This window comes from Danio aesculapii, chromosome 14 (genome assembly GCF_903798145.1).
Source record: "Danio aesculapii chromosome 14, fDanAes4.1, whole genome shotgun sequence".
Classification (NCBI taxonomy): Eukaryota; Metazoa; Chordata; class Actinopteri; order Cypriniformes; family Danionidae; genus Danio; species Danio aesculapii.
The window spans coordinates 14,684,244-14,710,390 of record NC_079448.1 but is presented as its reverse complement, the minus strand read 5'-3'; the positions used below and the strand labels follow the sequence as shown (position 1 = coordinate 14,710,390).

General features: G+C 38.4%; 1 protein-coding gene across 5 annotated transcripts; it reads right to left on the bottom strand.

Moving 5' to 3' along the window:
- Positions 1-1,785: 1,785 nt before the first annotated feature.
- On the bottom strand, positions 1,786-25,582 carry ogt.1 (O-linked N-acetylglucosamine (GlcNAc) transferase, tandem duplicate 1). 5 transcript variants are annotated; one of them, XM_056472862.1, is made up of 23 exons: positions 25,135-25,582; positions 23,548-23,728; positions 20,560-20,803; positions 18,191-18,259; positions 14,899-15,015; positions 14,738-14,817; positions 14,457-14,652; positions 11,946-12,086; positions 11,378-11,478; positions 11,129-11,282; positions 10,942-11,043; positions 10,680-10,859; positions 10,444-10,602; positions 10,278-10,367; positions 9,870-9,995; positions 9,234-9,404; positions 9,012-9,128; positions 8,757-8,921; positions 8,087-8,134; positions 7,712-7,864; positions 6,333-6,585; positions 2,701-2,824; positions 1,786-2,624 (listed from the first exon to the last, which is right to left on the bottom strand). In XM_056472862.1, exons 1-23 carry the CDS (start codon positions 25,169-25,171, stop codon positions 2,444-2,446), a joined length of 3,189 nt encoding a protein of 1,062 aa, XP_056328837.1. In that variant the 5' UTR covers positions 25,172-25,582; the 3' UTR covers positions 1,786-2,443. The 5 variants fall into 5 exon arrangements, with proteins under 5 accessions (XP_056328837.1, XP_056328838.1, XP_056328839.1 ...); XM_056472863.1 differs by having other exon boundaries at positions 23,548-23,698; XM_056472864.1 differs by lacking the exon at positions 8,087-8,134 and having other exon boundaries at positions 25,135-25,581.
- Positions 25,583-26,147: the final 565 nt, after the last annotated feature.

Here is a 26,147-nt window from a genome sequence, read left to right as displayed (position 1 = left end):
GAGAGGTCATGTTTTGATCCTCGATTGCTCTCACGCAGTCAACTGATGCGATTTCGCAGGTCAGAGTTCACCAAGCTTTAAACTTTTGAAAAGCGTTCGCGTGCATATGAATGAAAGTCTATAGGAAGAAAAGTCCAGTGTGACCGCAGCTTTACACTGGGATTCTTTCCCACATGTCTCTGCTAGTTTGTATTCTTTGAGGATTTATTTCCTTTTGTTACTTATATTTTGGTCAAGTTCTAGTTTACTTTCTGCTCCAGTTTTCATGAGCTCTAATTTTGGGTTCCTTTTTAATCACCTATTGCAGGGGTGCTCAACCCTGTACCTGGAGATCTACCTTCCTGCACAGTTCAGCTCCAACCCCGATCAAGCACACCTGAACCAGTTAATAAGGACCTAAACAGCTCTTGATAATTACAGGCAGGTGTGTTTGATATGAGTTGTAACTGAAATCTTCTGGAAGGTAGATCTCCAGGAACAAGGTTGGTCACCCCTGATCTAGTACAGTATATACAGTATACAATTGTTTCTAGAATTAGATTGCTTTAATACCTTATTTTCTTTTAGATGGATATACATCTTTTGCATTAGATATACATGAATTTATGTATATCATGGTCCAGTTTGGGTTTGCGATCACCAACCTAGAATAAAACCTGCTCCAGAGCAGGTTAGCCATGTAGCATAAGTTTGATCAAACTAAATATAAATTTAGCTGGGTAAATATTCAAAACGGCTTTATGCAAAAAGTGTGAAGACCTGATCTCAGGTGATTGCTAGATTTACAGAAAGGTCTGTATTTGTTATTACTGTATCGACTAGATCTTTAGATTTTAAAATGAGCATTAAAATGGCTTAAAATGCCCAGAACATATAGTAGTCAATAACAATTTCTACTTAATTTCTCATTCAGTGTATCACATACATCTACTGTTTTCTTTTTAATAACATTTCCTGGGAAAAAAAACAACAAAAAAAAACTGAAAAGAAGTAAAAATGACCTTAATCAACCACCTGAAATACGCTTGTTAAGTGTGACGTCACGCGAAGCAGCTTCCAGGTCCAAGCGCTATATCAAACTTTATGGGGAGGCTCAACAAATGGTACTAATGAAAGTTAAAGCGATATAATACTTTCGAAAATTATGAACGCAATATGTATAACCATGCTTAATATCCGATGGCCAGCAAGTGATACATTTTTTATATACTGTTAAATTATTGGTGTCTGTGATGCAGCATGTCCAGAGACTGTTGTGTACACCATGATTCTATATAAAATTCACTTTAATGTGTGATATTACTAAAAACAAATATTTTCTCAATTCAGATGACTAGCGGCTTAGACCTGGAATCTTTATGTCACGACTTAACAGGCGGATAGCAACAACAACAACAAAAGTCAAACATTTATTAAATTACACTACATTAATCTATTGCTTCAGTTTATCATTGTACATTGACACATTACTGTACCTATTCTGTTGTAACTTTTGTATGTGCATGTTCAATAAAAAAGACAAATAAAACCTGTTGAGATGATGATCTCTGTCGATGATCTCTGATGACAATTAGATTTCTGCTTATTCTTGCTAATAAAGCTCTTTAATTAATTATTCCCCACAGCCTACGCAACCCAATAAACTGAATTGAGTTTACATTTACAATTGGCTGCACATCACAATTTAGTCACTCTGCACAATAGAGATCACAATAACCTGCATTTGTATTGTTGTTAATTCCATAATGCTACTTCATAAAAAGAACTACCAATTATGCTAAACTCTTCAAGGTTTGTCACATCTTTTTATTTTAGTTTACGTAAAGAGCCTTGAGTTGACACTGACAGAGCATAAATAAAACGAGTTAACAGGAAGACAGTGTACAAAACCAGAACATACTTACCTAAACCTTTCCTGGTAAAATCATAAAAAAATAAAGAAAAATCAAAGTCAGTACTTGAGCAGGTCTTTTGTCAGCGTGGTCACACAGTATGTTTTCAAAAAAAATTATGTTCTATTGATAGCATACGGAAACAACGTTGGCATTCATCTGAGGGGGAAAAAAAAAAATCTGGCGATCCAGAGTATGCATCCCTGACCCACGTTTAAGTCATGACAGAGCTAAAATAGGTTAAGCAATACATAACCTCATTTTAAAAAAACCCTATCTATTTTTAGGTTTTTTAGGACCCCGTTATCCACTGCATTTACAGAGAAGTTCTTCAGAAACAAACAAAAAAAAAAATCAAACAACATAGATAGTGTTTGCTGATGGGAAAGGGGTCTGAGTCTTTGTGCATCCCGCTGTCCAGTCTGGCTGATGGAAATAAAAGCTGTCTGGGATCATAGTGACGCTGCTCACCTGTAGCTCCATAGAGTCCATCTGTGACTGATACATACAGGGGACAGGGGATGGATGGCTCATGCAATGGAAAGTTTAGTTCAGGTGCTCTCGCTGGTCTCCAGAGACTGCATTTTGACCAGGTGGTCAGGTTTGCCTCCGCTAGCGTGATTCTCCCACATCTGCAGGTAAAGTTTCTCCAGGTCCACGGTGTATTGTTTGGTGTTGAAGAGCGGGCTGCAGATACGCTGCTTCCAGACGCGGGCACGCACCTTCTTCAGGCTGTGCAGAATGAAAAACATGTTTCATTGCGTACTTCACAAACCTTTTAATGTAGAAATTGACAAAAGGAACTTACAATTCCATATCAGTGCCAAGCTTTACTGCAACGTCTTCATACTCCTGACGGCTCTGGGCGATGAGTTCAGGACAGCCAAGGCAGGTGAGCTGAGAGGCAGCAACGCGTGAAGCCAACGTCTCTCCTGCAGCGTGTCAACGGATGAAATTCAGTTTCTCATTTTAAAGGGAATTTAAAGAGTGTGTAAAGGCTTTCCTGTGCACTGGCCAGTGGTAAAGTTTAATGTAAATGAGTAGTGTATATGTAAATCTTATAATATGCATTACACTTACTACTTTACCACGGAAAGATTTATTGAGCTCACATGTCTTAAATATTCAGTTTAATTGTTTCCCATACATTTTCACAGTGTAAACAGTAAGTCGGTTGTTTTCTTGGTACTAGCCAGGCTCCATTCAAACCACCTGCAACTTTATTGCTGCTTATCACCAGTGGCTGGAGGTTTTGTTTTATGTGGGTGTTCCAACTATGGTTTGCCTAGTTACGTTTGTATATGACATTGATTCCCTTATGATTAAAATCTAACTGCAATTTATCTTATCAAAATTGAGATTTAAAATGTGATTTACTATAATTTCATAAAAAAGCAGCAGGTTTGATGTGGTGGTTTTAAAAGCACCAAAGTTAGACCAAGCATAATCAAAGTACGCTACACTATGTTACTGTTTATTTAAAACCATTTTTCCAATAAAGTTGTCATGACAAAGTAAGAAAATAACTACAGTATTTTCAATTTAACAAAATTATATATAAAATCTTATATATACACAGTTGAAGTCAGAAGTATTAGCCCCCCTTATAATTTATTTTCTTTTTTAAATATTTCCCAAATGATGTTTAACAGAGAAAGGACATTTTCACAGGATGTCTGATAATATGTTTCTTCTAGAGAAAGTCTTATTTGTTTTATTTAGGCTAGAATAAAAGCAGTTTTTAATTTATGAAAAAATTATTATCCCCTTTTAAGCAAATTTTTTTCCGACTGTCTACAGAACAAACCATCATTATACAATAACTTGCCTAATTACCCTAACCTGCCTAGTTAACCTTATTAACCTAGTTAAGCCTTTAAATGTCACTTTAAGCTGTATAGAAGTGTCTTGGAAAATATCTAGCCAAATATTATTTACTGTCATTGTGGCAAAGATAAAATAGATCAGTTATTAGAAATGAGTTATTAAAACTGTTTAGAAATGTGCTGAAAAAAATCTTCTCTCCGTTAAACAGAAATTGGGGGAAAAAAAATAAACAGGGGGGTTAATAATTCAGGGGGGCTAATAATTCTGACTTCAACTGTACATGTAAAAAAACCTCTAAATTTTGATTGTGTGACATTTTCATATTAACTTCATGACATTCCCTGTACATTGACAATGCTTTCCATACATTCCATTGACATGCTTTCCTTGTGCAGCTTCACAGCACAAGAATTCTTATATTTAAATAGATAATTTATTTGTAATACAATTTTGTTCTTTATTACAAGCAGTCAGATAAACAAACTGTACCCTAATTTTACCTGCTCATAGAGAACACTCTCTTTGAATGTATCAAACAAAACTAAAGTACATGCATAGAACAACATGAGCGTTTATATCAAATAAACAAATGTAAATATTATCCCACTTGCTTTTTGAGCTTTGTCGACACAGGTTGTCAAGCAAGTTCTTAAACACCTGTGATTGGTCACTGTGTTCCCTCACTTAACAGAAAGGGCTGCAATTAGCTCTAACAGTCAGCGAGGCTCTGATGTTATTCACCGATAAGTGACGCAGATATGGATAAACAGCCACGGTTACAGTCTATAACGTGCAGTTATCACAACAGATCCGCGATAGACGCGGTGGAGAAAACTCACACTGCAATCTAACACGCTTGTGTGCGTAGATCCACAAGAATCACTTTAACAGCCAAGAAAGGAGACAAAACGTTACCTCACGCAAACAGGTCAAAGGTGCTTTTTAAGTACCGCTAGTTTGCCTTCCTCGCCATAATAATAATCAAAATAATCGCAGCTTTTGTGATTTGAAGCTCGTACCTTTTCAAAAATCGCAATTTTGGTTTAAAATTGATTCATCGTGTAATCGTTTATCTCTTTTGGGCTAAAGATTTGGCGCATCCCTAATGCTAATGCTTTCTTGTTGTCTTCCGATAGCTAAATGCTCATATGATCTGACGAATCATGGAATAATACGCAAAGTTCCAGATTATCCAATCAGAAAGCAATTGTGAATAAACATGCTTTCATTTTCAAAACCCTCCATTTATAATGAAATCCAGCTGTGCATTTGATGGTATTCTTTGAGGTAAAACTAATGGCCCGTTTCCACTGAGTGGTACGGTACGGTTCGGTTTGGTACGCTTTAATGGCCGTTTCCACTGTCAAAAAGCATACCGAACCGAATCGTACCATACCACTTTTTCGGCACCCTTTCGAGGGTACCAAAAGGCGAAGCCACACGCGCAGCTGAACGCTATTGGTTTACAGAGATACGTCATTCGCTTACGCAACAAGCCAGAATGAAAACAAAAAAAAACACCATGTTTAAATACACAGCGAGAGATTTTAGCGGAATTATAAATACATATAATAACGAGCCATGATCGATCTGGGCTCAAACAAACCTTGTCGTCGTCTTGATGAACAGCCACAAATCAAAGAAGAAGAGCAGATTTACCCTGTGCCCCGTAGTTTTTTACGAGGCAGTCTGAGGCGCGAGCGGTTTCGCTTTCTTTCTTGCGCGCGTCTAACATTATATCTGAAATAACAAACTTCTTGAGCTGATGATAATAACCTGCGTTTGATTATTGACGTGCTTTTGAAACCCAATCCTGTCAGACACTGACAAACGTGAGAGTGAAGCGGGGAAAAACAAAGGAGAAGCCGGAAAAAAAGGAGCACATTTTCAGCAAACATGAACAAAATGCCATGTAAAACTAACTTATTATCTTCATCTTTTGGACTAATATGAACTGGGAATGACGGAATTACTCTCTAACAAAGGCTACATGTGCTGCTGAAGATTACATACACAGATAAGAGGTTTTCACTGACTGTAGGCTATATTTTGTGTTGTTTTGAACCTAAATACCGGCGAAATGTCTGCTATATGTAGTTCTTTTGTAGTTGGTAACATATCGGAGACTGTAAGGGGCTGTATGTGTTCATATATGTTCATTTATTTAGTTATTTAATATAATTACAGACGTTACAGTAGGCTGTTTAGCACTGTCTTTGATCTGCAGTTATAATCAACTCATGTTCATTGAAAAGTTAGTAATAAACATTTCTACACAAGTATTTATGTGTGTAAAGCATCCGTTTTGTGAGAAGAGCTTCTCATATGATATGTAAGTGACCCATACAGCTTTATTGTAGACATTTCCTCGAGCGAGAATGACGTCGACTGAAACTTTCTGTCATACACCACGCCCACCAAAAGGGTACCCTTGTTAGTGGAAACGCAAGCCTGATAAAGGTGACCCATACCAAACCGTACCGTACCGTACCGTACCAGTCAGTGGAAACGAGCCATAAAGTATGCTTCAGGCTTTTTGGGGTCATCTGGGTGGTTGCTATGATATTGCTATGCAGTACTAAAGTGTTTCAGTGTGGTTTAAGCTTGTATTACCTGGCATTGTAACCATGGGGGTACCAGCCCAGAGCACATCCATGCCTGTTGTGTGGCCATTACAGAGCGGGGTGTCCAAACACACATCAGCCAACTGTCCACGTCGTACATGCTCCTCTTTGGGAGCCACAGGAGAGAAGATGATGCGAGAAGCAGGCAGGCCCAGGTTCTGAGCGTATTGCTGGATATTGGGCTCACCCACGGCTGGGAAGCGCAGCAGCCAGATCACACTGTTGGGCACACGCTTCAGGATCTAATAATAAATTAAGAGCACAGTGAGTAGAGCTGCTGCAGAATCAGTTTTACAATGAGTACATGCTGTTCTAGAATTAGAGTAAAAAGGGTTTTTTGAACTGACATCAATAAAAAAATGTGTTTTGACTAGAGATATGTAGGAACACCAATTAATGATTCAATGTGTTAACTTTGCAAATTAGTTTTTTTTTTCACATTAATCATTTTGAATCTACTTGCCAATGACAATTCCATATAAATCAGGTTATCAGGTATGATAAACATATGTTTAAAAAAATCCTTCACACATATTGCCACAAAATTAAACTACTACATACAAAAACATTGATCTGAGCCAAAATTGAGTGACGCAAACTGAATTCTGAGTCTGTCAGTTTGTGTCCTTTGCTCACTGCAGAAGTTGAAAAACTTTTAAGGACCAATGCAGGTGTCAACCAATCAGGTCACTTTATGAAAATACAAGTGCAGACAAGCCAATCCCATTCATGCAGTATCAGAGAATAGCAGTATGTCAAATATTAATCATGGTTGGTAATCACCCTGTGCTTTATGACCAATCTTTATATAATACTACTTTTGTGCTTTTTTGTGTCAGGATAAAAGGTGGGGTGGCGCGGTGGCACAGTGGGTAGCGCTATCGCCTCACAGCAAGAAGGTAGCTAGTTCGAGCCACAGCTGGGTCAGATGGCATTTCTGTGTGGAGTTTGCATGTTCTCCCCTTGTTTGCGTGGGTTTCGTCCGGGTGCTCCGGTTTCCCCCACAAGTCCAAAGACATGCGGTACAGGTGAATTGGGCAAGCTAAATCCGTATTGTATGTGTGTGATTAAGAGTGTATGAGTGTTTCCCAGTAATGGGTTGCAGCTGGAAGGGCATCCGCTGCGTGAAACATTTGCTGGATAAGTTGGTGGTTCATTCCGCTGTGGCGACCCCTGATTAATAAAGCGGTTAAGCCAAAAAGAAAATGAATGAATGAATGCAAGCTGGATGTGATTGGCTGTCATTGTCATGTCAATCGCATCAGTGTAAAGCTTCATGCCTGCCCTATATACACACACATATACCTTCAAATGTCATGATGTACTACAGCCAACTATTTTGTAAATAATTCTGAAAAAAAGTCTTACATTGGCCCACATCTGCAGGGTTGGAGGGTCAATCTTATAGAGCTGGTTGAAGTTGCAATAGACAATAGAGTCTTCAGGAAGGCCATACTGTGAGCGGGTGGTCACCACAATAGTTCTGGGAACCTCTTCTCCTGTTGCTGCTTTATTGTTAATCTAAATCGAAAAATTAAAACACAGACATTACTAGTTTACGTTCAGAAAAACAAGCATGCTCCCTAAAACAGTGTTGTTCATCCCTACAAGCTGATCAACTTCTCCGCCACCACGTTTGTGCCACATACACCAGCAGTGTGAAGGCCAAAGTGAAGGGAAAAATGGCTATTGCACATCCTGTCTCAAAGCAAGCTGTTCTCAGCCAGCTTAAGTAAGCCATACCTGCAACGCTACAGTCCCAGATACTACAACCTCCTCCACTGTAAAAATCTGAAAAACAAGAAGTGGTAATATTCTGACTCTGCCTACTTATAAAATGTCTTTTTGCCACATCTGCTCATAGTATGGGATAAATCAGGAGATAATCAAAAAAGAAAACTCATCTGGGCTGATTAGAATCAATTATTGACCAATAGCTCTATTAGGCTCTCACATGCAAATTAAAAACGCCAAAATTATCACCAATCTCCGATTAAAAAAAGGCACAACTATATCTTTATGTAATTATACGCTGTCACTTTGGGCACTGAGATAAAAAGAGATGTTAAAGCTACAAAAAACGACAACAATTAAAACAGCTTGTAGGTCAGAATTTTGTTCAACATCAACAGAAGATTCATTTCAATATGTGCTTGTGCAATTGAAAGGATAATTTATTGGAAATGTGTGTATGCATGTAAACATCCTTCCACTATTGAAGGCTTAACAACATGTCTTTAATCATGGTCAATTATGCACCAAACTGCTATACTAAGAATCACAGACAGGACCCAATTACAGTCTGAGAGCAAGCCAAAGCCTTGATTTGTAGGAAGAACCCAAATTTCAAAGCACTGAAAAAAGCTCCTCAGCCATGTGAAGTCCAGCGTTGAAGGCCTTTAGAGGGCCATACCTGTGTGGTGGCCAGGCCATTGCTGACTGTAAAGCCATTGATGGTGACCTGGATCTGGCCTTGGTTGATCATGTTAATGATGGCCTCAGCTGCCGTGTTCATAGGGATGATGGGCATGGAAAGGGCACCATTACTATCAGCAACCTCTTGACCATCACATTCCATCTGAAAAAAGGGAAATGATAAGAAAACATTAGCATGTCTGTTTTACATGGTAACAGAATGGTAGGTAAAAAAAAAAAGGTTTTTGCTAACCTTCACAACTTTGACATCCGGCAGGCTTTCCAGGAACGCTTTCAGATCAATGCCATTCAGCACTATGCGATTGTCAAAAATGTGCCCATTTGATTTGAAGTCTATAACAGCCTTTTTCTATAGTGAGGGAAAAGATGTAGACACACAAAATTAACCATGTGGTTATTTGAAAGACTCAATTAATGTTAATGGCTTTTTAGTAAGTGCTGAGAGACTGAATACCTTAAGGTGAGGGAACATGTTAGCATGATCTCCAATGAAGAAAGTATTCGGCATGTATGCCAGTTTCTCGGAGTACTGCTCAGCAACCTCAATGGGAGACGTTGCCTTATCACTGACAATGTAGTCCATAAATGGAGCTCCACTGGTGCCCGGGTATCCAAGCCACATGGCCTACAGGTTTGATAAAACATTGAATTCAACTAAACATTTAAACATATTTTAAAAACCAAATTAGAATTATGTCTGAATGATCGTGCAACACTGACAACTGAAGTAATACCATCTTAAATTACATTTTAAAATAAACATTGAATAAAGGAAGCATTTTACATTGCAACTGTAATACACAATGACAGAGAGAGTTTTGGCTGTCTTTATGATTCTGAGGCCAGGAGTTTGACAACATGTCCAAAGCAAATAAATGATCATTTTAACATTTACTAAGGATTTACTGAACTTAAGGAATATGTTGCAAATGGCTCCTACATCCAACTATAGAACAGGTCTCCCTCTCAATTCCAGCATATAGCATGTAACTCACCAAGTAAAAAAAAAGTTCAATCAAACAGTATAAGCATAAACTTAAATAAACATATTCAATAAGACTTCAATAAAACTTGTCTTTCAAATACTAACCTGAATGGGTGCTGGGCGCAATGCGAACAGCTCATTGCGTGCTCCTTTAGTATAACCATTCATGTTAACCAGGATGTGGATTCCATCTTGATGGATCCTGTCTGCAGCTTTTCCATTACAGGGGATCTTATAACAACAGGAAATATAATATTATAACAGACCCTATTAAAAAAGGTGAATAATTATATATCTAGACAAAACCCTCACATTATCTTATTCCTAAATTGCAGTGAATCAGCTTCTTTTAAACTTGAACAAGTACAATCACAGTGGAAGATTCAGGCAGTTCTGTAATGTCTTCATTGTAAACAATATAAGATTGTACGTGTTTTTTGTTTCGTGTCTAGTTTCTTGTCCATTTTAAGCTAAATGCTTTGCTTAGAATTAGCCCAGGACAGATATCCTCACCTGTGAGAGGTCAATGAAGTGATGAGCCTCGGCCATGACTTTAACTCTGAAGTTGGTGCCGTCATCAGGGCTGAGAGCATAGCAGAACACCTGCAAAAATATAACAGTATGAGATTACAAGGTCACCACAGTACAGAACGATTAAATTAACAACCTTATTGCTCACCTCAAACTTCTCAGAGTTGTGCATGCCAGGGATGGATTGCATGAGATGGGAAGTGGGATGGTTCCCGAAATCTGAGCTAATGTAACCCACTCTCAATCGGCCTGAACTGGCTTTCAGGTCCTTTGGATGCTCATAAGCAGGTTTATGAAGAGCATTGATCTGTTGAACAAAGAAAAAATAGCACTGTAGCTCATTTAGAAAATTAAGATAAATGTCAAGATTTGTAATAAACACACCTTGTCAAGACACAAGTTGCCATGTCTTTCTGCAATGGCCTTGCGGAAACCGTGAGAGAGGGGATATAGCATGCTGTGATGCGGATGCACTGATGGCAGGCGGTTCTTCTCCAACTGATCAGCAACAATGCTCACCAGTTTCTTCATGCGCTCGTCGTAATCAGTCCAATCACATACAATCTGAAGACCAGAGAACAACACAAAATCATACAAAGACACAAAATGTGCAGTAAAAATCTACAAGTTTATGAAGCCTGCATACCTGTAGACAATGAGCAAGGTTACAATAAGCATCTGGGAAATCTGGCTTGAGCTTCAGCGCAGTGCGATAAGAGGCAATCGCCTCAGGAATGTTCCCAGAGTCCTTTAACGGAGAAATGTTGCCATTTGTATTCAAAACAACAACACAAAAACAACTTTAAATGAAGAGTATTATACCAGATACCTACTTTGTGTATGGAAGCCAAGTTACTGTGAGCATCAGCAAAAGCAGGGTTAATCTGAATGGCTCGAGTGTAGCACTGCAGCGCCCCCTGAACATCCTGCATCTCTTTCAGAGTATTGCCCATGTTGGAGTAAGCATCCGCAAATGTAGGGCTGATTCTGTTTGGGGTTTGAGTACAAACAGACAGTAAGAAATCTTTAAAAGACACCAATAAAAAAAATCATGCAAGACTGTGGCTAAAAAAAAATCCTGCCTGATGGCCTCCTTATAGTGCATGAGGGCTTCTTGAAGTTTTCCTTGCTGCTGCAGGACACTGGCAAGGTTTGAATGGGCAGCGGCAAATTCTGGGAACACCTTTACAAAAAACAAAAATAAAATGTGCAACATATTTAGCAAAATTAATTGAATAAGCAAGGGTCTCACAGAGTACATTTACATGGACACCAATACTCTGATTTTAATAATAAAGTCTACCACGCAAAAAGCAATTTTTGATCACCATAATCAGTCCTAATCAAACTATACCATGTGGAGTATTCCTATTTTAGTCGCATAATTGAACTGCACTACAGACATTCAAACACCTTAATCAAACTATTACCACTTTGTGGTACTTTTTGCAACATTTTATGACAGGACGCACACATGGCAGTTGTCAGGCATTTAAATGGGGATGTAAAATGGGATCATGAAAGGAACATTAAAAAAAGAAACTCATGTAAACACGATAATCATTTTATTGTCATATTCAGATTAAGGCAAATAATTAGATTACTAATGTCCATGTAAACGCAGTCATCAAACTTCATTAGTCCACTCACCTCCAGTGCTTTCCTGTAGAGCTGCACGGCCTCCTCAATGTTGCCCTGCTCACGCTTGATGTTGGCCAGATTGTTAAGGGAGTCAGCGTGGGTAGGGCACAGACGCAGAGCAGTGTTGTAACACTCCTCAGCTTCAGAAACCTAACAGGAAAAAAAATAATCAGCGAACAATGACTTAAAAGATGTGGTGATATTTAATGTAATTCTGCAAATTTTAAATACTGAAATAAAGCCATTTCAATAAGGGCGAAAATGTTAAAGATTTTGCAATCATTTTAAGCCCAATCCCAATTCTGCCCCTTAACCTTCCACTTGCTCCTACCCCTCCATTTTGAACGTTCACATAGAGGGAACTGCTAAATAGCCCTTACTACATATTTACCTGAATACACCACCTGCCTTGAAACCTTGTCAGTCCAAGCAAGAAGAAAAAATGGCATTTTTTTGTACAAACAAGCTTCTGTTTTATTACATTCATTATCACTTTCATGGTTTAGTCATGCTCTTAAAAGAGAAAAATTATGCTAAATTTCACTATTAATAATCCCAAAGTTCTGCAACATTTAAATAGATAAAAAAGCTTTCAAAGTCCCTTTTAAGGTTTTTTTTTTATTATTATTGTGGTAGAGAATAACACATTCCGCTAGACATCAACCAGAATGGCTTATAAAGCGTTGTTTATAAAAAAAAAGGTTTTACTTTATTTTATAGGGATGCACGAAATATCACCGCCCATATTGCTATCGGCCAATAAATGCTATTTTTAATGTTATCGTTATCGATCCAATATCAAAATTTTGCCATTATCTTTAAGCCAATAGGTTAGATAATTGTAGAGAACTGCCTGCCTCGTGCATAAGCTGGTCAAACTTGTTCAGACTTGTCCAGTGCACTATAACGGAGCTTTCCTCACATTGTTTATTCCTTTAAAGTCTGTCCTTTGTTTGTGTGGTATTGCTGTGCATTAATAACACAGTAAGTAACCATATTCCTTATCATTGTAGATATGTTTGATAGAGTGTCATTGTGTATTTTGGTGTAAATCACCTCGGGAAAAATATTGCATGTGTAAACATAATAGCAGAGATGCTATTACCAAAGGGGTGCTGAACAACTTGTTCGGTTGTTAGTAATCTAACATGATTATTTGTTCTTATCAACATGTTGCCTACCATGTGTTGGGGGTGTAAGATTGTATTCAGTTTGATCGGCATATTTATAATGATTATAACACACACACGTGATGGGTTTTACCACGCGCACACAGTCAGAGCCTTTACAGCAACAGGCGAGAGGTGCACCAGTCACTGTATCTAGCATCTCGGTTCTCAACCCTGTGCAACATTCTGTCTTTATATTATGCACTGTGTTTGTCAAAGTCATGTGTGCTCAATGCTCAGGTGTTGTATCAAAATCTGACTCCGCTTTGCATGCTTGTGCATGACACGTCACACAGCGCCTACAGTTAAAATCTCAAACTCACAGCGGTTTGTCATAAACCTTTCATCTATCATTTTTCCGGCAATTGACATCAAGAATGAACATAGAAGCATTGTCTGATTGACAAGCAGCACCTAAAAATAAATATTAGATTAAGCAAAATGATCTAAAACGCCACATGGGACAAATTTATGCCGCATTTACTAAAGTAAATAATAAATAAAATATGTTAAATATTAAATATACTAAAGTAAATCTGTTTTCTTGTACGGTGGCTCTCAAAGGACTTTTTTGGACATTACACATTTGTACATATGTACATTACACGTTTTATTCAAAAACATTTGAGCTGGTTTCAGTTCTAAGTTCTTTCATTTAAAAAAAAAGAAATAATTTATTTATGGATTGCTAATTTATGTAAAATCATGAATATAGGTCTATATAATCACCTTGCAATTTTGAAATTATTGCTTCTTTTTGCTTTGAGTAGACTATTCAGTTCATAAGATCAGTTCAAATTTTCTGAAGTTTTAAAAATAAAATCAGTTGTTCACTGTATAAAAATATAACATTTTGAAATATTTATATTTATCGGCTATAGTACATTGGCTATCGGCCTCCAAATCTTAAGAGTTATCGGATATCAATATTTTATCCAAAAAATCCATATTGGAGCATCCAAAGTATTTTATATTGTATATCCAGTAGGAATCCCAAGATATTGAATCTTGTACATTTTTAGTTCAACCGCAGACTCAGTCATAATAATAAAAAGTATATATATATTTTTTTTTTTCCCATGCAACTCACCAAGCGCTGGCAATTGATAACTGAATGAATCCAAATGTTGTGCAGTACAATGTACATTTAAGGGAGTTTAAAATATGTATATGAGGCTAATTTAAAACTTAACTCCGACTATTTCTTTATCTGACTATTTGTGGGCTTCAGAGCTGCATTTTTCAGTGCAGCATGGAAACAGCGGTTAAACAGCTAAATTTCAATAATGTCACCAAACCTTAAGAACATAATAGCAGTCATTGCACAAAATGGTGTACTAAAGTTTCTTACATTGCCCTTTTCCTTCAGAGCATTAGCAAGATTGCAGTATGCATCAGGAAAGTGTGGCTGCAGCTCAATGGCACGACGGTATGTGTCAATGGCCAGGTCAATCAGACCCTGTTCATAATACACACAAGCCAAGTTTCCATGAACAACGGCATGGTTTGGGCTCAGACTGAGGGCTCGCAGATACCCAGCAACAGCTCTGCAGAGAAACCAATGACAAGCATGAGACTGACTGTAAATGAATATGATATCAAAATATAACGATGTAAGAAGTGACCCTTTACCTGTCAAAGATACGAGCCTCTTTCAGAACATTACCCAAGTTGATGTAAGCATCCAAAAAGTTTGGGTCCAGTGTCACTGCCTGTAAACCCATTGAAGAGCCCCAGTGAACATTACATTAAATCCTATTATTTTTCAAAGTGAGATTGTTATATGTACCAACCTTTTCAAAATGATGGATGGCCAGCCAGATCTCACCCTGGGCATTAAACACGCAGCCCAGGTTACTCCAGGCCACAGCAAAGTTTGGCTGAGTTTCGATTGCCTTCAGGTAACAAGCCTTTAACAGGTTTACAGTTTAAAACAAACAGGAAGAAAAGTAGGTAGAAAGAAGAAGAAAGAGTCGACAGAGGAGGGGTTGTAAAAAAACAAAACAAAATATCAAATAAAATGGAAGAAAGAAAAAGGGCAGATGAAAAAAGAAAGTTAGTATCTACTCTCACAAAAGCAAAAAGTGAGCCTACAGCATGGGCTCGCATGCGCAAATTTCTGCCGCGCTAAGCTGCACACTTTTCCTACGCTGCGCAAATCCAACCAACACCTACACGCCAACTTACATTCTTCAGTTACGCAGTTTTTAATGAACTTTGTAATTCTAATGTTGTACTTAAAAATAAAAACATACTGACCATGGAGAAAAGTCCCATGACGTAGATATCTGACATCACAGAACCTCACGACAAAATTGTATTTCAAAACCTTAAATGCAAGTGCAGCATGCAGGTGGAGGTCCCTGTAATGCAAGCGCAAAACGCTACGCGGGTGACCTGCATTATGGTCACGGCTTGCGCATTTTTCGCTAGCGCCCACATTTCGCAGCGGCAACACAAGCTCTGGGCACAGACTGCAGACCTGGAGCAATCTTACTCCTCACCAGAATAGCACAAGAAACTATAAAACCCTCTATAAAAGCCTTTGGGGTGTTTGAAAGGTCCCACTGCCAAATCCATTAATGAAATATGGGGTAGCTCACTGAAGAAATATAATCATGTAATTGGTCTTTACAGTGATGTTATATTTAGGGTTAGGTAGCCACTGGGTGCCATGCTAGCAAGAAGGGTGTGCAGGTCTGCAACCTGTAAGCCAAGGGTCGAGGGGAGGGGAAAATCGCAGTTCAAGCGCGCGCCTTTTCCATCGCGGCTTTTTGTCGCTGCGCAGCCCTTGCGTCACTGCAGGCTCACAGCGCATCATCTGCTCAGCAGAACGCTGCAACTCCAAATTAAGGAGAAAAAATAAATCATATTCCAAAGGAACAGGAAAAAAAAATAATCAACAAGTAAGAGAGTTAGAGGGATTCTTACTGTGCTTTATTTGCTTACAGCATCCAATCCATTTCTCTATTTAATTAAGTGGGGAAAACTTTTTCTTTCTTTTATATTTTACTTTTTTTTTTGGCTAGTTTTTGTTCTTCAAAGAAAGTCACAAGACAGAACTCAGGCATTGGAGTAGATGTTTTTCTTTCTTTTCTCTTACAAACCCGTTACCATATTTTTGGACTTTGTCTGGGGGCGGCCGCAGCTGGAAGAGGAGAAGACTGATGATGCCCTAGTGTTCCTGTCCACCGGACCGCACCTACGCAGGAATAGTGTCACCCACCTGAAACCTTCTAAATAACAATATCAGTGGTGGAAAAACCAAAAGAGACAAAATAAGAAAACAAGAGCGTTAGTAAAAGTTGGCAATTAAGACATTTCATATGGACATCAACACTTGTATTGACAAAGCAAAACAAGTCCAAAAAAAAGTAAAGAAAAGAAAAATGATCTGATTTAAGTTTAAACCCATGCAATGAAAGGGATTTTACAGTTTCAAAAACAGAAATATGTTTGCAAGGGGTCAAGAGTGAAGAAAGGCTTTCAGTTGAGTTTTACAAACAGATTTGAACTTTCCATTACAGAGTCACATTTTCAGGTACAGGAGGGAGGAGAACTGGCTTGATCTTACCCAAAAGAACTGATCACATTGCTCTGGGATAATTATTAATAATCATAACATCCAGGGGGAAAAAAATGGAATCAATGATCTTTTATTTTCCTTTGTTGTACTCTTTGTTTACATGGTTTAATAACTTGTTTGCTTTTTCCTGTCCTGCCTTCTTGAGTCCTGGCCAATGGATAAGGAAAAAAGCTTGGGGTTTAAGAACTTCATAATCATCTAGAAGCCTCCACAGCTCTGAAATAAAGAGGTCATCGCTTTTTGCTGCGCGTGTATAATTCTCTCTCTATCATATCTGACGCGTGCAGTGGAGTGCAAATAGTGATCTGTCTGCCTGACACAGTCCAGGGCTCATGCAGTGTTGGAAACATATAAACCCTCCCAAACCCGGTTAGCTCAATCTGAAGGAAAAGACAGGGGATTGTGAGGTTGAAATGTGGAAAAACAAGGGTCAATGTCTTATGGGTTCTAGTCAAATGCACTGTGGAGCCCTTAATAAGCATTTGTTGGGCTGACTGAGGGGTCAGGCAGACAGTTCAAAGCGCGCACACTCCACAGGCCCTGAGCAAGCGCGTGGGGGGTTAGAAGCGACAGAGTTGGTGGGGGGCCATTGGCACCCTCGACTCTACCCCACTTCACCCTCCTGAGGAACCAAATAAGAAGGCTTCTAACTAAAAAGAGGAAAACTTTCTCTACACCATTAACTTTATCTCCCCAAAGACCCACTGAAACCACAACTGGCCTTGCTGCCACAAAAAGGGCATTAACTAGGGCCTCATAATACTGGCAAACTAAAGCCAAATCCAAACAGTCAAAAGGCCACTCTTCAAATTTTGAAGCAAATAAATGGTCTTGGTCAATGACCAAAACCGCAAGGTTAGGGTTAGAAGCCATCTTATTCTTTGCATACAAAGATCACTACCTTTGTCAGTCCATTCATTTATCTAAGACCATGCCAGGAAAAGCCCTCCAAGATTTTACAGGGAATAAAAAAATGCCATAATTGCAGCATGTGTTTTAAAACCCCCCTTTGGTAAGAAACAGAAGAGCCCAGCCTTTCTTCCTTTGTGTGGGAGAGCGCGGGCTGAACGGGCAGTGATCAGACTTAGAAAAGCATTAAAGTGTGAGAGGGCAAAAAGGGGGTTGGACAAAGTGGGCATGTCTCTAATCTAGCCATCTAAATGAGCAAAACAAAATAAAACAAAATGAGTGAGAGGAGAGTAAAAGGGTCATAACCCTACTAAATGTTTTTAAAAATTGCATTGATTAGGTGGGTGAAAGCAGGTGACCTGATGGATCTGGGTACACACTGCTCTAGTTAAATGCTTAGGCTAGACCTGTAAGATGATAAAGAATGCTGATGTGGGAAAATACAATGAGCAGCACTCTTTCTTTAAAAAAAAGCCAGATACACAAAGTCTGGCAGGGATTATGATGTTAAGCTAAGGTTTTAAAATTAAAAAGAAAAAAGAAAAGAAATCATAAAGTAAACGTGCAAGGGCCGACATCTTTAAACATACCTTAGCCTCTTCAAGGCGCCCAAGCGCTTTAAGCAGGTTACCCAAGTCACTCCGTACACAATACAGATCCTGTAATAAAAGATGGGGGAAAATCAATATACAAACATTTACAACAGGATTCATATATGTAATCTAATGCAAAATGTCATACTTTTCTAGACTTCTCTGCATACTCATTTCATACTTCAAATCTAAATATTTACACAGACTGCATTTTCATATAAAAAAAACCCACCAAAATAAACAACATATTGCATTTATTTAAAAAACAACATTTGCAATATAAGATAAAAAAACTTAATAAATATAGGACTTGAGTTAGATGGAGAATTATGACATTGTCTACAGTCCCCGACAAAAGTCTTGTCGCTTATCTATTTTGTAGAAAACACCTGCTATTAACCTGACTTTTAATTAATCAATTGGTGTAAGGAAGAGCTTTGAAAAGCGAAAAGCTTCCCAAATGATGTTTAATGCACTGAAATAAATTAGTTTCACTGAAACAAGATTTATCATTTAATCAAAACAGAAAAGTAAAATTTTGGCGAGACAAAAGTTCTGTAGCCTATATGGTAATTGAACAAATTTACTGCAAATACAAAAATATGTTAGTAAATTAGGTAGTGGTGCTGTGAGATCCACATTTAATATCTTGTATGATTTCCATGAGCTTGAAGAACTGCATCCATGCGGTTTGGCAAGGATTTATAAAATTTTTTGATGAAGTCATCAGGAATAGCAAAAAAAGCAGTCTTGCATGCCTCCCAGAGTTCATCAATATTCTTTGGTTTCGTTTTCCATGCTTCTTCTTTCATCCTACAACACATATGCTCAATAATGTTCATTCTGGTGACTGGGCTGGCCAATCCTGGAGCATCTTGATCATATTCGCATTGAGGAATTTTTTTAGCGGAGATCGAAGTATGCGATGGAGCACCATCCTGCTGCAGAATTTGGCCTCTTTTATGGTTGGGAGTATAAGAGGTAGCTAAGATTCCTTGGTATTTCAGACTATTGCTGTTGCCTTCCTCCCAGCAGATCTCTCACACACCCCCATACTGGATGTAATCCAAGACCATGATTTTTCCACCACCAAACGTCACTGTTTTCTGGGTGAATCTCGGATCCATGCGGGCTTGGATAGTAGGTCTCCTGCAATATTTGCGGCAACTGTGGTGTAATTCAAAAGAAGATTTATCTGAAAAATCCACCTTCTGCCACTTTTCCAGTGTCCATCCATTTAGCAGGCTGTGGGCCTTGGCAAATGCCATACGGTTTTTCATTTGTCTTTTGTGTAGTGCTGGGTTCTGGGCACTGATTCGGCCATGGAGGCCATTTCGAGACTCTGACAAACTGTTCTGGTTGACACAAGGACTTCAGGTCACCAGGTCTCGTGGAGCTTCTGCAACAGTGGAAAATGGGCTGGCCTTAGATTTTCGAGCCAACAAACGGTCCTCTCGAGCAGCTGTCTTGCTGGTCCTGCCTGACCTGTGCTTCTCAAAAAAAAAAAATTTTTATCCTCTGTATTTGATGTCGAGACATTTCGAAGGTGTCTGCCACATCTGCAGTGGATCTGGTCTTTAGCCTCTTGATAATCAACACTTTAGTCTCAGGGTGAATCTTAGGCATGTTTGCAGAGGTCTAGTTGTAGTTGATGTGAAGGTCTAGTGTACTGGGTTTTTTTTCATACACACCTGAGACCTAATTGATCCATTATTAGTCAAAGGTGAAGCTCATATGACAAGGCGACAACACTTATGTCTTTGCAAAAATTGACTCAATGGGCTTTACAAAGCTGGGAATATTAGAATACTTTTTGACAGTTTCGTTTTGCACTGAAACATTATTACAAAAGCTGTTGGGAATAAAATGTACCATATCTTGTAAAAAAATCTTGATAAGAAATATATTTCAGTGACACTTCCAAGTCAATTTGTACACAAGGGACAAGACTTTTGTCAGGGACTGTATGGTGATCTCCCTTAAAAATATAATAACATCACACTACATTTCTGTGTATTCAAGATAGTATAAAACTATACAATAGAGAAAGAGACCCAGTATATGAGACTGCAAGTAAATCTGTCCTTTCAGTATTTCTCCAGCATGGAAATAAATCATGTGCCAGCAGTTTATATAAGATATGTAGATAATAGGGATGCTGCATTACTCTGTATAAAATTAAACTGTTCGGTACAACCTCCACAGTTCAATATGGATACATTACAGTGAAAATTTAAATATAAAACTGAACGGCACATAGCAACTCAAACGCCTGAGGTGCGATGTTTGTTTTCTAAATGAGTTACTTCTGACAAGCTAGTTTGCCTGGATAAGAATGGTCAGTTGCAGAAGAACACTTGACTCACAGGATTATACTGAAGAGCAGACACATATGCTTGAACTGCTCCCTCCATGTCCCCTGCTGCCACCAATGCAGCTGCCAGGTTGATGTATCCATCGATGAAGTCTGGTTTGAGACGAAGAGCGTGACGATAGTGTTCAATGGCCTCCTGCAGTTGACCTCGTTCCTTGTAAACGTTGCCCAGGTTAGAGTAGGCCTCAGCTAGCATGGGGTTCTGCTTGATGGCCAGTGTGCTGAAGTGAGCTGACCTGTATATCAAGCAAACATTTTAAGAATGAGACTGAACGTATTTTCATTATAATGCACTAGGGCTGGACGATATGGCAAAAATTTATATCACGATATAATTCTTAATTTCGATTAATACGACATAATTCCGATATCGATATGGACAATATTAAAAATCCAGGAAAAAACTGCCAAGAACGCACACAATGGATGTCTGTACCCACAAATGTCTGCAAACTGAATTTGATTTGCAAAGTCTATCATACCTCTTATGATTTTATTTTATTTTTTAAATAAAAACAGTACGTCTGGTCTTGTTGTTATGATTATACACGTGACTACCGGTACATGTTAATACGTGCAGCTATCAATCAATTCGGTGGGTGGGGGGACCACACTCCTACCTAAAGTTGCGGTCGATCTGAAAACCGCTAAAATTGGTCCACCGTTTTTTTGTTGATAAATTGAAAAAAGGACTGGGTGTGTTTATATCACCCCAATATGACGGTCTATACACCATACATGCACACATGTCTGTCCAAACAGCTTGAAAAGTAGATTTTTCACCATAGGTGCCCTTTAAAACAATGACACACATTAAGTATTAATCCACACATTGGCAATAGGTGAACTATTTTGACAAATGGCAGGGGATCACAAGCTCATAAACGCATTTAAATTAACTAATTGGGACTTCCGGAATGATGGAGGAGTAAGAAGTCGCACACAGTTGCTCTGAATATTACTTTCATTCACTTTGATTAATCTGAGTTCTCTACATGCTTTAAGTGCATCTGATATTTTACACAAGATTGATAAAACATTGTGACAGCGCTTATAACCTAATATGCCGAGAGGTAATACAAAAAATAACACTGAAATAACTGAGGATAAGGTGCAAGCAGCGGGTATGGCGGCTTCGACACAGGGAGACGACAACCGCGAGCTTCTCGGGGGCATCAGATCAGACGTCGAAGCTCAGAGTGGAGATGCTTTCCAAGCCAAAAACTTTCATTTCAGCTGTGAAAGCATAGCTGCAAATCCAGGGGGAAAAATTGAAAGATGTCGAGGAATCATTAACCGGCGTAGATGGCTGCATCACTTCTTTGGAAACTGCATGCACAGCTTTGACCAAAGACAACGAACGAATGAAAATGAAACTCGACGACTTAGGAAATCGCTCAAGGAACAACGTGAAAATAATTGGTATTCCTGAGCACACTGAGGGCGCATGTCCAACTGCATTTATTAAAGAACTTCTACTTAAAGTATTCGGGAAGGACAGTTTTCCCAAGCCCTCGGTGGTAGGGTGCATCGCTCCCTGGCTCCCGTACCAAAGTCAAACCAACCCCCCGAGACCCTTTATTGTTCGAATTCATCACTTTCAAATGAGTGAACTGATCCTTAGCCTCGCAAGAGAAAAGGGACAGCTTCTTTACACCGGCTTTCAGATTCACTTTTATCCAGACGTGAGCGCGGAGGTGGCTAACCGTACATTCACACTGAAAGCGGCGAGAGCGTCAAAGTAGCCGGAAGTCATTCATTTTCAATGAGAGCCGGCGGCGATAAGTGGCGTTAATCGGCGAGGAGCAGCGCGGCGCGTCTTCGCCGGTGTGGGCATCGAGGAGAGTTGAAATCAAGTCAACTTTATGGTAATGAGCTATGACGAGGTTCGGCGGCAAGCAATCAGAATGAAGAAGTCCACCGCTTGAGAGGAGTTCAGAGAACTTTGGTTCCGACCACAGTTGTTCCCAAGGGTTTGATTAGTGCGGTCGCCGGATTTCCAATTATTTACTACGTTTTCTTACAGGCAGAGAAACTTCTGTTACTGGCGAGTTACTGATGTGCATTAATGTTATATATATATTTATCTTTAAAAAAGCGGGAATCTCAAGCGATCTAGAATTCGGTATTCTCTTCCCTGCACGTTTACGAGTCACCCATAAGTGTCAGAAACATTTCTTTGATTCTCCTCAGCAAGCTACTAAACTCGTTCAGGAGGTTTTGCCACTTGCGATAAGCAAGCAGCTGTAAATGTCTCATAGTAGACTGCTTCGTAACTGCTTATGTTTCTAAACATATTCTCAATTACATAATCACTTTAGTGATTACACAGACAATTCAAAAACTGATTCACCTGTTAATCTAGTTCATAATCGTTGTTTGAAAGTGTTCATATTAGGATAAAACAGTGCTCTTGGTAATGTTAATGTTTCATTGTGTGACGAGAGGTCAATAATTTTATTATTACTATTTTTAATTGATTTTACAAGTTTTTTTTTTACAGTTTTTTACATTGAGTATGCACCCTATACGTACACTTGCTGTGCATTTGTGTGATGCTTGAGGACTATGTTTGCAGACTGTTAGCTATGTATATCTTCTGTTATAGCCACAAAAAGGAAAGTAGGGTTGGGGATATTTGTTTGTATATTTTGTTTTGTTGTTGTTGACTCTTTGTTTTTTTCTGTTTTGTGCAAATGTATAAAAAAATCCTTTTAAATAAAGTATTAAAAAAAAAATTAACTAATCAATTTTTACAGTGTATTTTTTGAGCCAGGAAAAATCCTAATTTTTAATTAAAAGGCTTGCAACCATTTGAAAAAAAAACGAGCAAAGAAAGCATGCCGAATTAGTACAACAGACCAAAAAACAATCAATTGACCTTTAACACCAGACCAGACCACCACTCTATCTTCCCACAGAGAAGCAGTGAAGAAGACCCACAGACCGTGCTCCAACAGAGCAAAGTTGTCCATCTCACCTGTCTAGCCTGCGACACTGGAAGTGGATAGATGAGAGCAGCAGCAGCACACCAGTATTATCCGGCTCTTGCCTCCACAGCTGCATACAGTGGCGCTCTGCTGCCTCAAAATCTCCTGACTGATATTCACGGTGCGCCAGCTCTGCCAACCCTTGGAAGGAAAGAACACGTTTGGTTGGTTCTGAAGCACCAACACAACCCAGAGGAGGGGGGAAACAACACGTTAGAAGAAATGGAAATGAGGAAAAATTATAAATAAATAAATAAATAAATAAATAAAAATAAAAAGATAAGAACAGTGGTACTGTTTAAAAATTAACAGTGGTGTGGAACCATTTATGTGTTTATTTTGACATTGATGGTTCATGTAATGATGATTTCACTCTCAAAGTACTGTCATCATTTAAAAAAAATAAAAAGTAATTTATCTAGCAACTGATTATCTAAAGTGAATGAAATTGATGATTTAAAGTTTTTAAATCATCGATGAATAATTAAGAACTTAAATGCTATAAATATTGAATGCAAGTGTTAAAGAATGAATTGGAATGAAAATAAAAAACAGATGAGGTTTGGTATAAATGAGTATGATGTGATATGAACATGCAAAGACAGATAAACATACATAGGAGTGTTCCAGGGTTGGGCAAAATTCAGAATTTAGAAACTGGCATCCTTTCAATTCATGAGTATAGACCATTTTGAGAGATGTAAACAATAACAATGGTCCTAAAATACTTCCTCTTTTAAGTTTTTCATTTCCATAGCTTCCGAGAATCCAATAAGTTCAACATATTAATAATTAGTGTTATAATAGTTATTTTATTGTAAAGTTATGATTGAATTTCCTCTTGTTACATACATTTATGAATTAGTTTGACAAGAAGCAGTAAATGTATATGGGCTTTTTTATGAGATGCCCAACACGACCTGCAAAATTAATTATATGTGCACATTTGGAACAAAAAAAATTCTCAAACTCTGACTTGTTATTAAAATCATTTTGTTTCTTTAAATATCCCGTACACTAGGCGACTTAACATACTATGCAATGGTCTTCTGTATATTAAAAATAAGTACAATAGTAAGGAATATATAATTATTTTAATTAGAATTTATGACACAATATTACATTCAAATTGCTATGCTATGCTCTTCAAATGCTACTTCAATTGTGAATTGCGCACAGACCTAATTTAGAAACTGCAACAGCGACATCCATAAGAAAACAGCATATGAAATGGAAGAGGCAGGAGGATGGACATCCTCTACGAGAACACCTGACTCACCATCGTTGTAATACTAGATGACCGTAAACAACAACCTAGTCTTGGTAAAAACATGAAAGATGATACTACCTTAATGGTACTACCGTTGTTAATACAGTTCATATTTGGATATAAAACTACTTTGGCATTTAATTTCACAGCGTAACTCATGACACGCATGCAGAGAGAGAAGGGGGTCAGTATTGCAACGTCATAAATAAATACATCAATAGGCGAATTTTAAAAAGTAGTTGATCATTGCATCGATATTTATATTAACTTAAAACCAAGAAGTAACGTTAGTTTTTGTCACGTTTACCTGTGCTGTCAGCCACGTTCCCCACCGAGCTCGCCATGTCTCCTTCACTCTTTACTGGATCCTGTGCAACGGCGGACAGTGTGGCGATTTCTTTGGAAACGCGAAAGATAAAAGCCCCAAAATGTACTCAATTTATTTATAGACTCTAGTTTTAGTCTACGGAAAGCTAAAATCTTAGGTAAACAGCGTGTGGTCGTCCTGCTAACGTTAACGTTACTAGGCTAACACATTAGCGTGCATGAAGATGCGGACAAATTCACGGAATTTGACGCGCAAAAACTCAATTGTTTTTTTCTTCGACGTCGCTTCCTCAAATAGTAAGAGTTCAAGTCTTAAACATTTAATCTAGAGAGCTAATGAAACTTGCCGATTTGAGTGCGATATTTAATTTTATCATTGCGGTATTTTTGTTCAATTCAATGGCTTTCCAGTCTCCACCGAAATGGCGGACGTGACCGGGACTACTTTTTCGGGGAGGGAGGGGCTGGAATGTTTTTTAAATAAGTAGACCCATGGGAGAAATTAAGCAAAATTCGATCAAACAAAAATGTTATATTTAAATTTCGATTTTTGTGCGTTATGATGTTGGCTATAAACAAAATACTCGCATTCTAGAACCCGAGTACTAATTTGTTTAATCTGTAAATGGACTGGTGTTGTTTGCACTGTATCATTACGCGACCTCCTCTATAGATTTAATATGGCTGCGTTTAGTTGGGCGTGTGGGACGGGTGTATGGGGAAAATTGTTTAGGCGGCAACTGTTTACACTAGGCCTACTCGCATGTCTACACAAATTTTATGTTTGTAAATTGGGCTAACTATATATGCTTGTGTACATGACAATGTATTTGTCCACTGGCTTGCTTTACTGGAGCAGTGAAACAACTGCACTTCATGAATCCTTAACTGATATTTAGTTCTGGTGACTGTGCAGGCCATGTTCAACTTCACCTTCATGTTTATCAAACAACTCTATCTGCGGTTTTGCTATGTATATTAGTGCATTATCAA

Coding starts and splice junctions, on each gene's coding strand:
- ogt.1 (XM_056472862.1), bottom strand. CDS start 25,171: ATGGCGAGCTCGGTGGGGAACGTGGCTGACAGCACAG. Junction 11,044..11,128: donor ACTTGGCTTCCATACACAAA/GTAGGTATCTGG, acceptor TCTCCGTTAAAG/GACTCTGGGAACATTCCTGA. Junction 8,135..8,756: donor ATGGCCTGGCCACCACACAG/GTATGGCCCTCT, acceptor CTTGTTTTTCAG/ATTTTTACAGTGGAGGAGGT.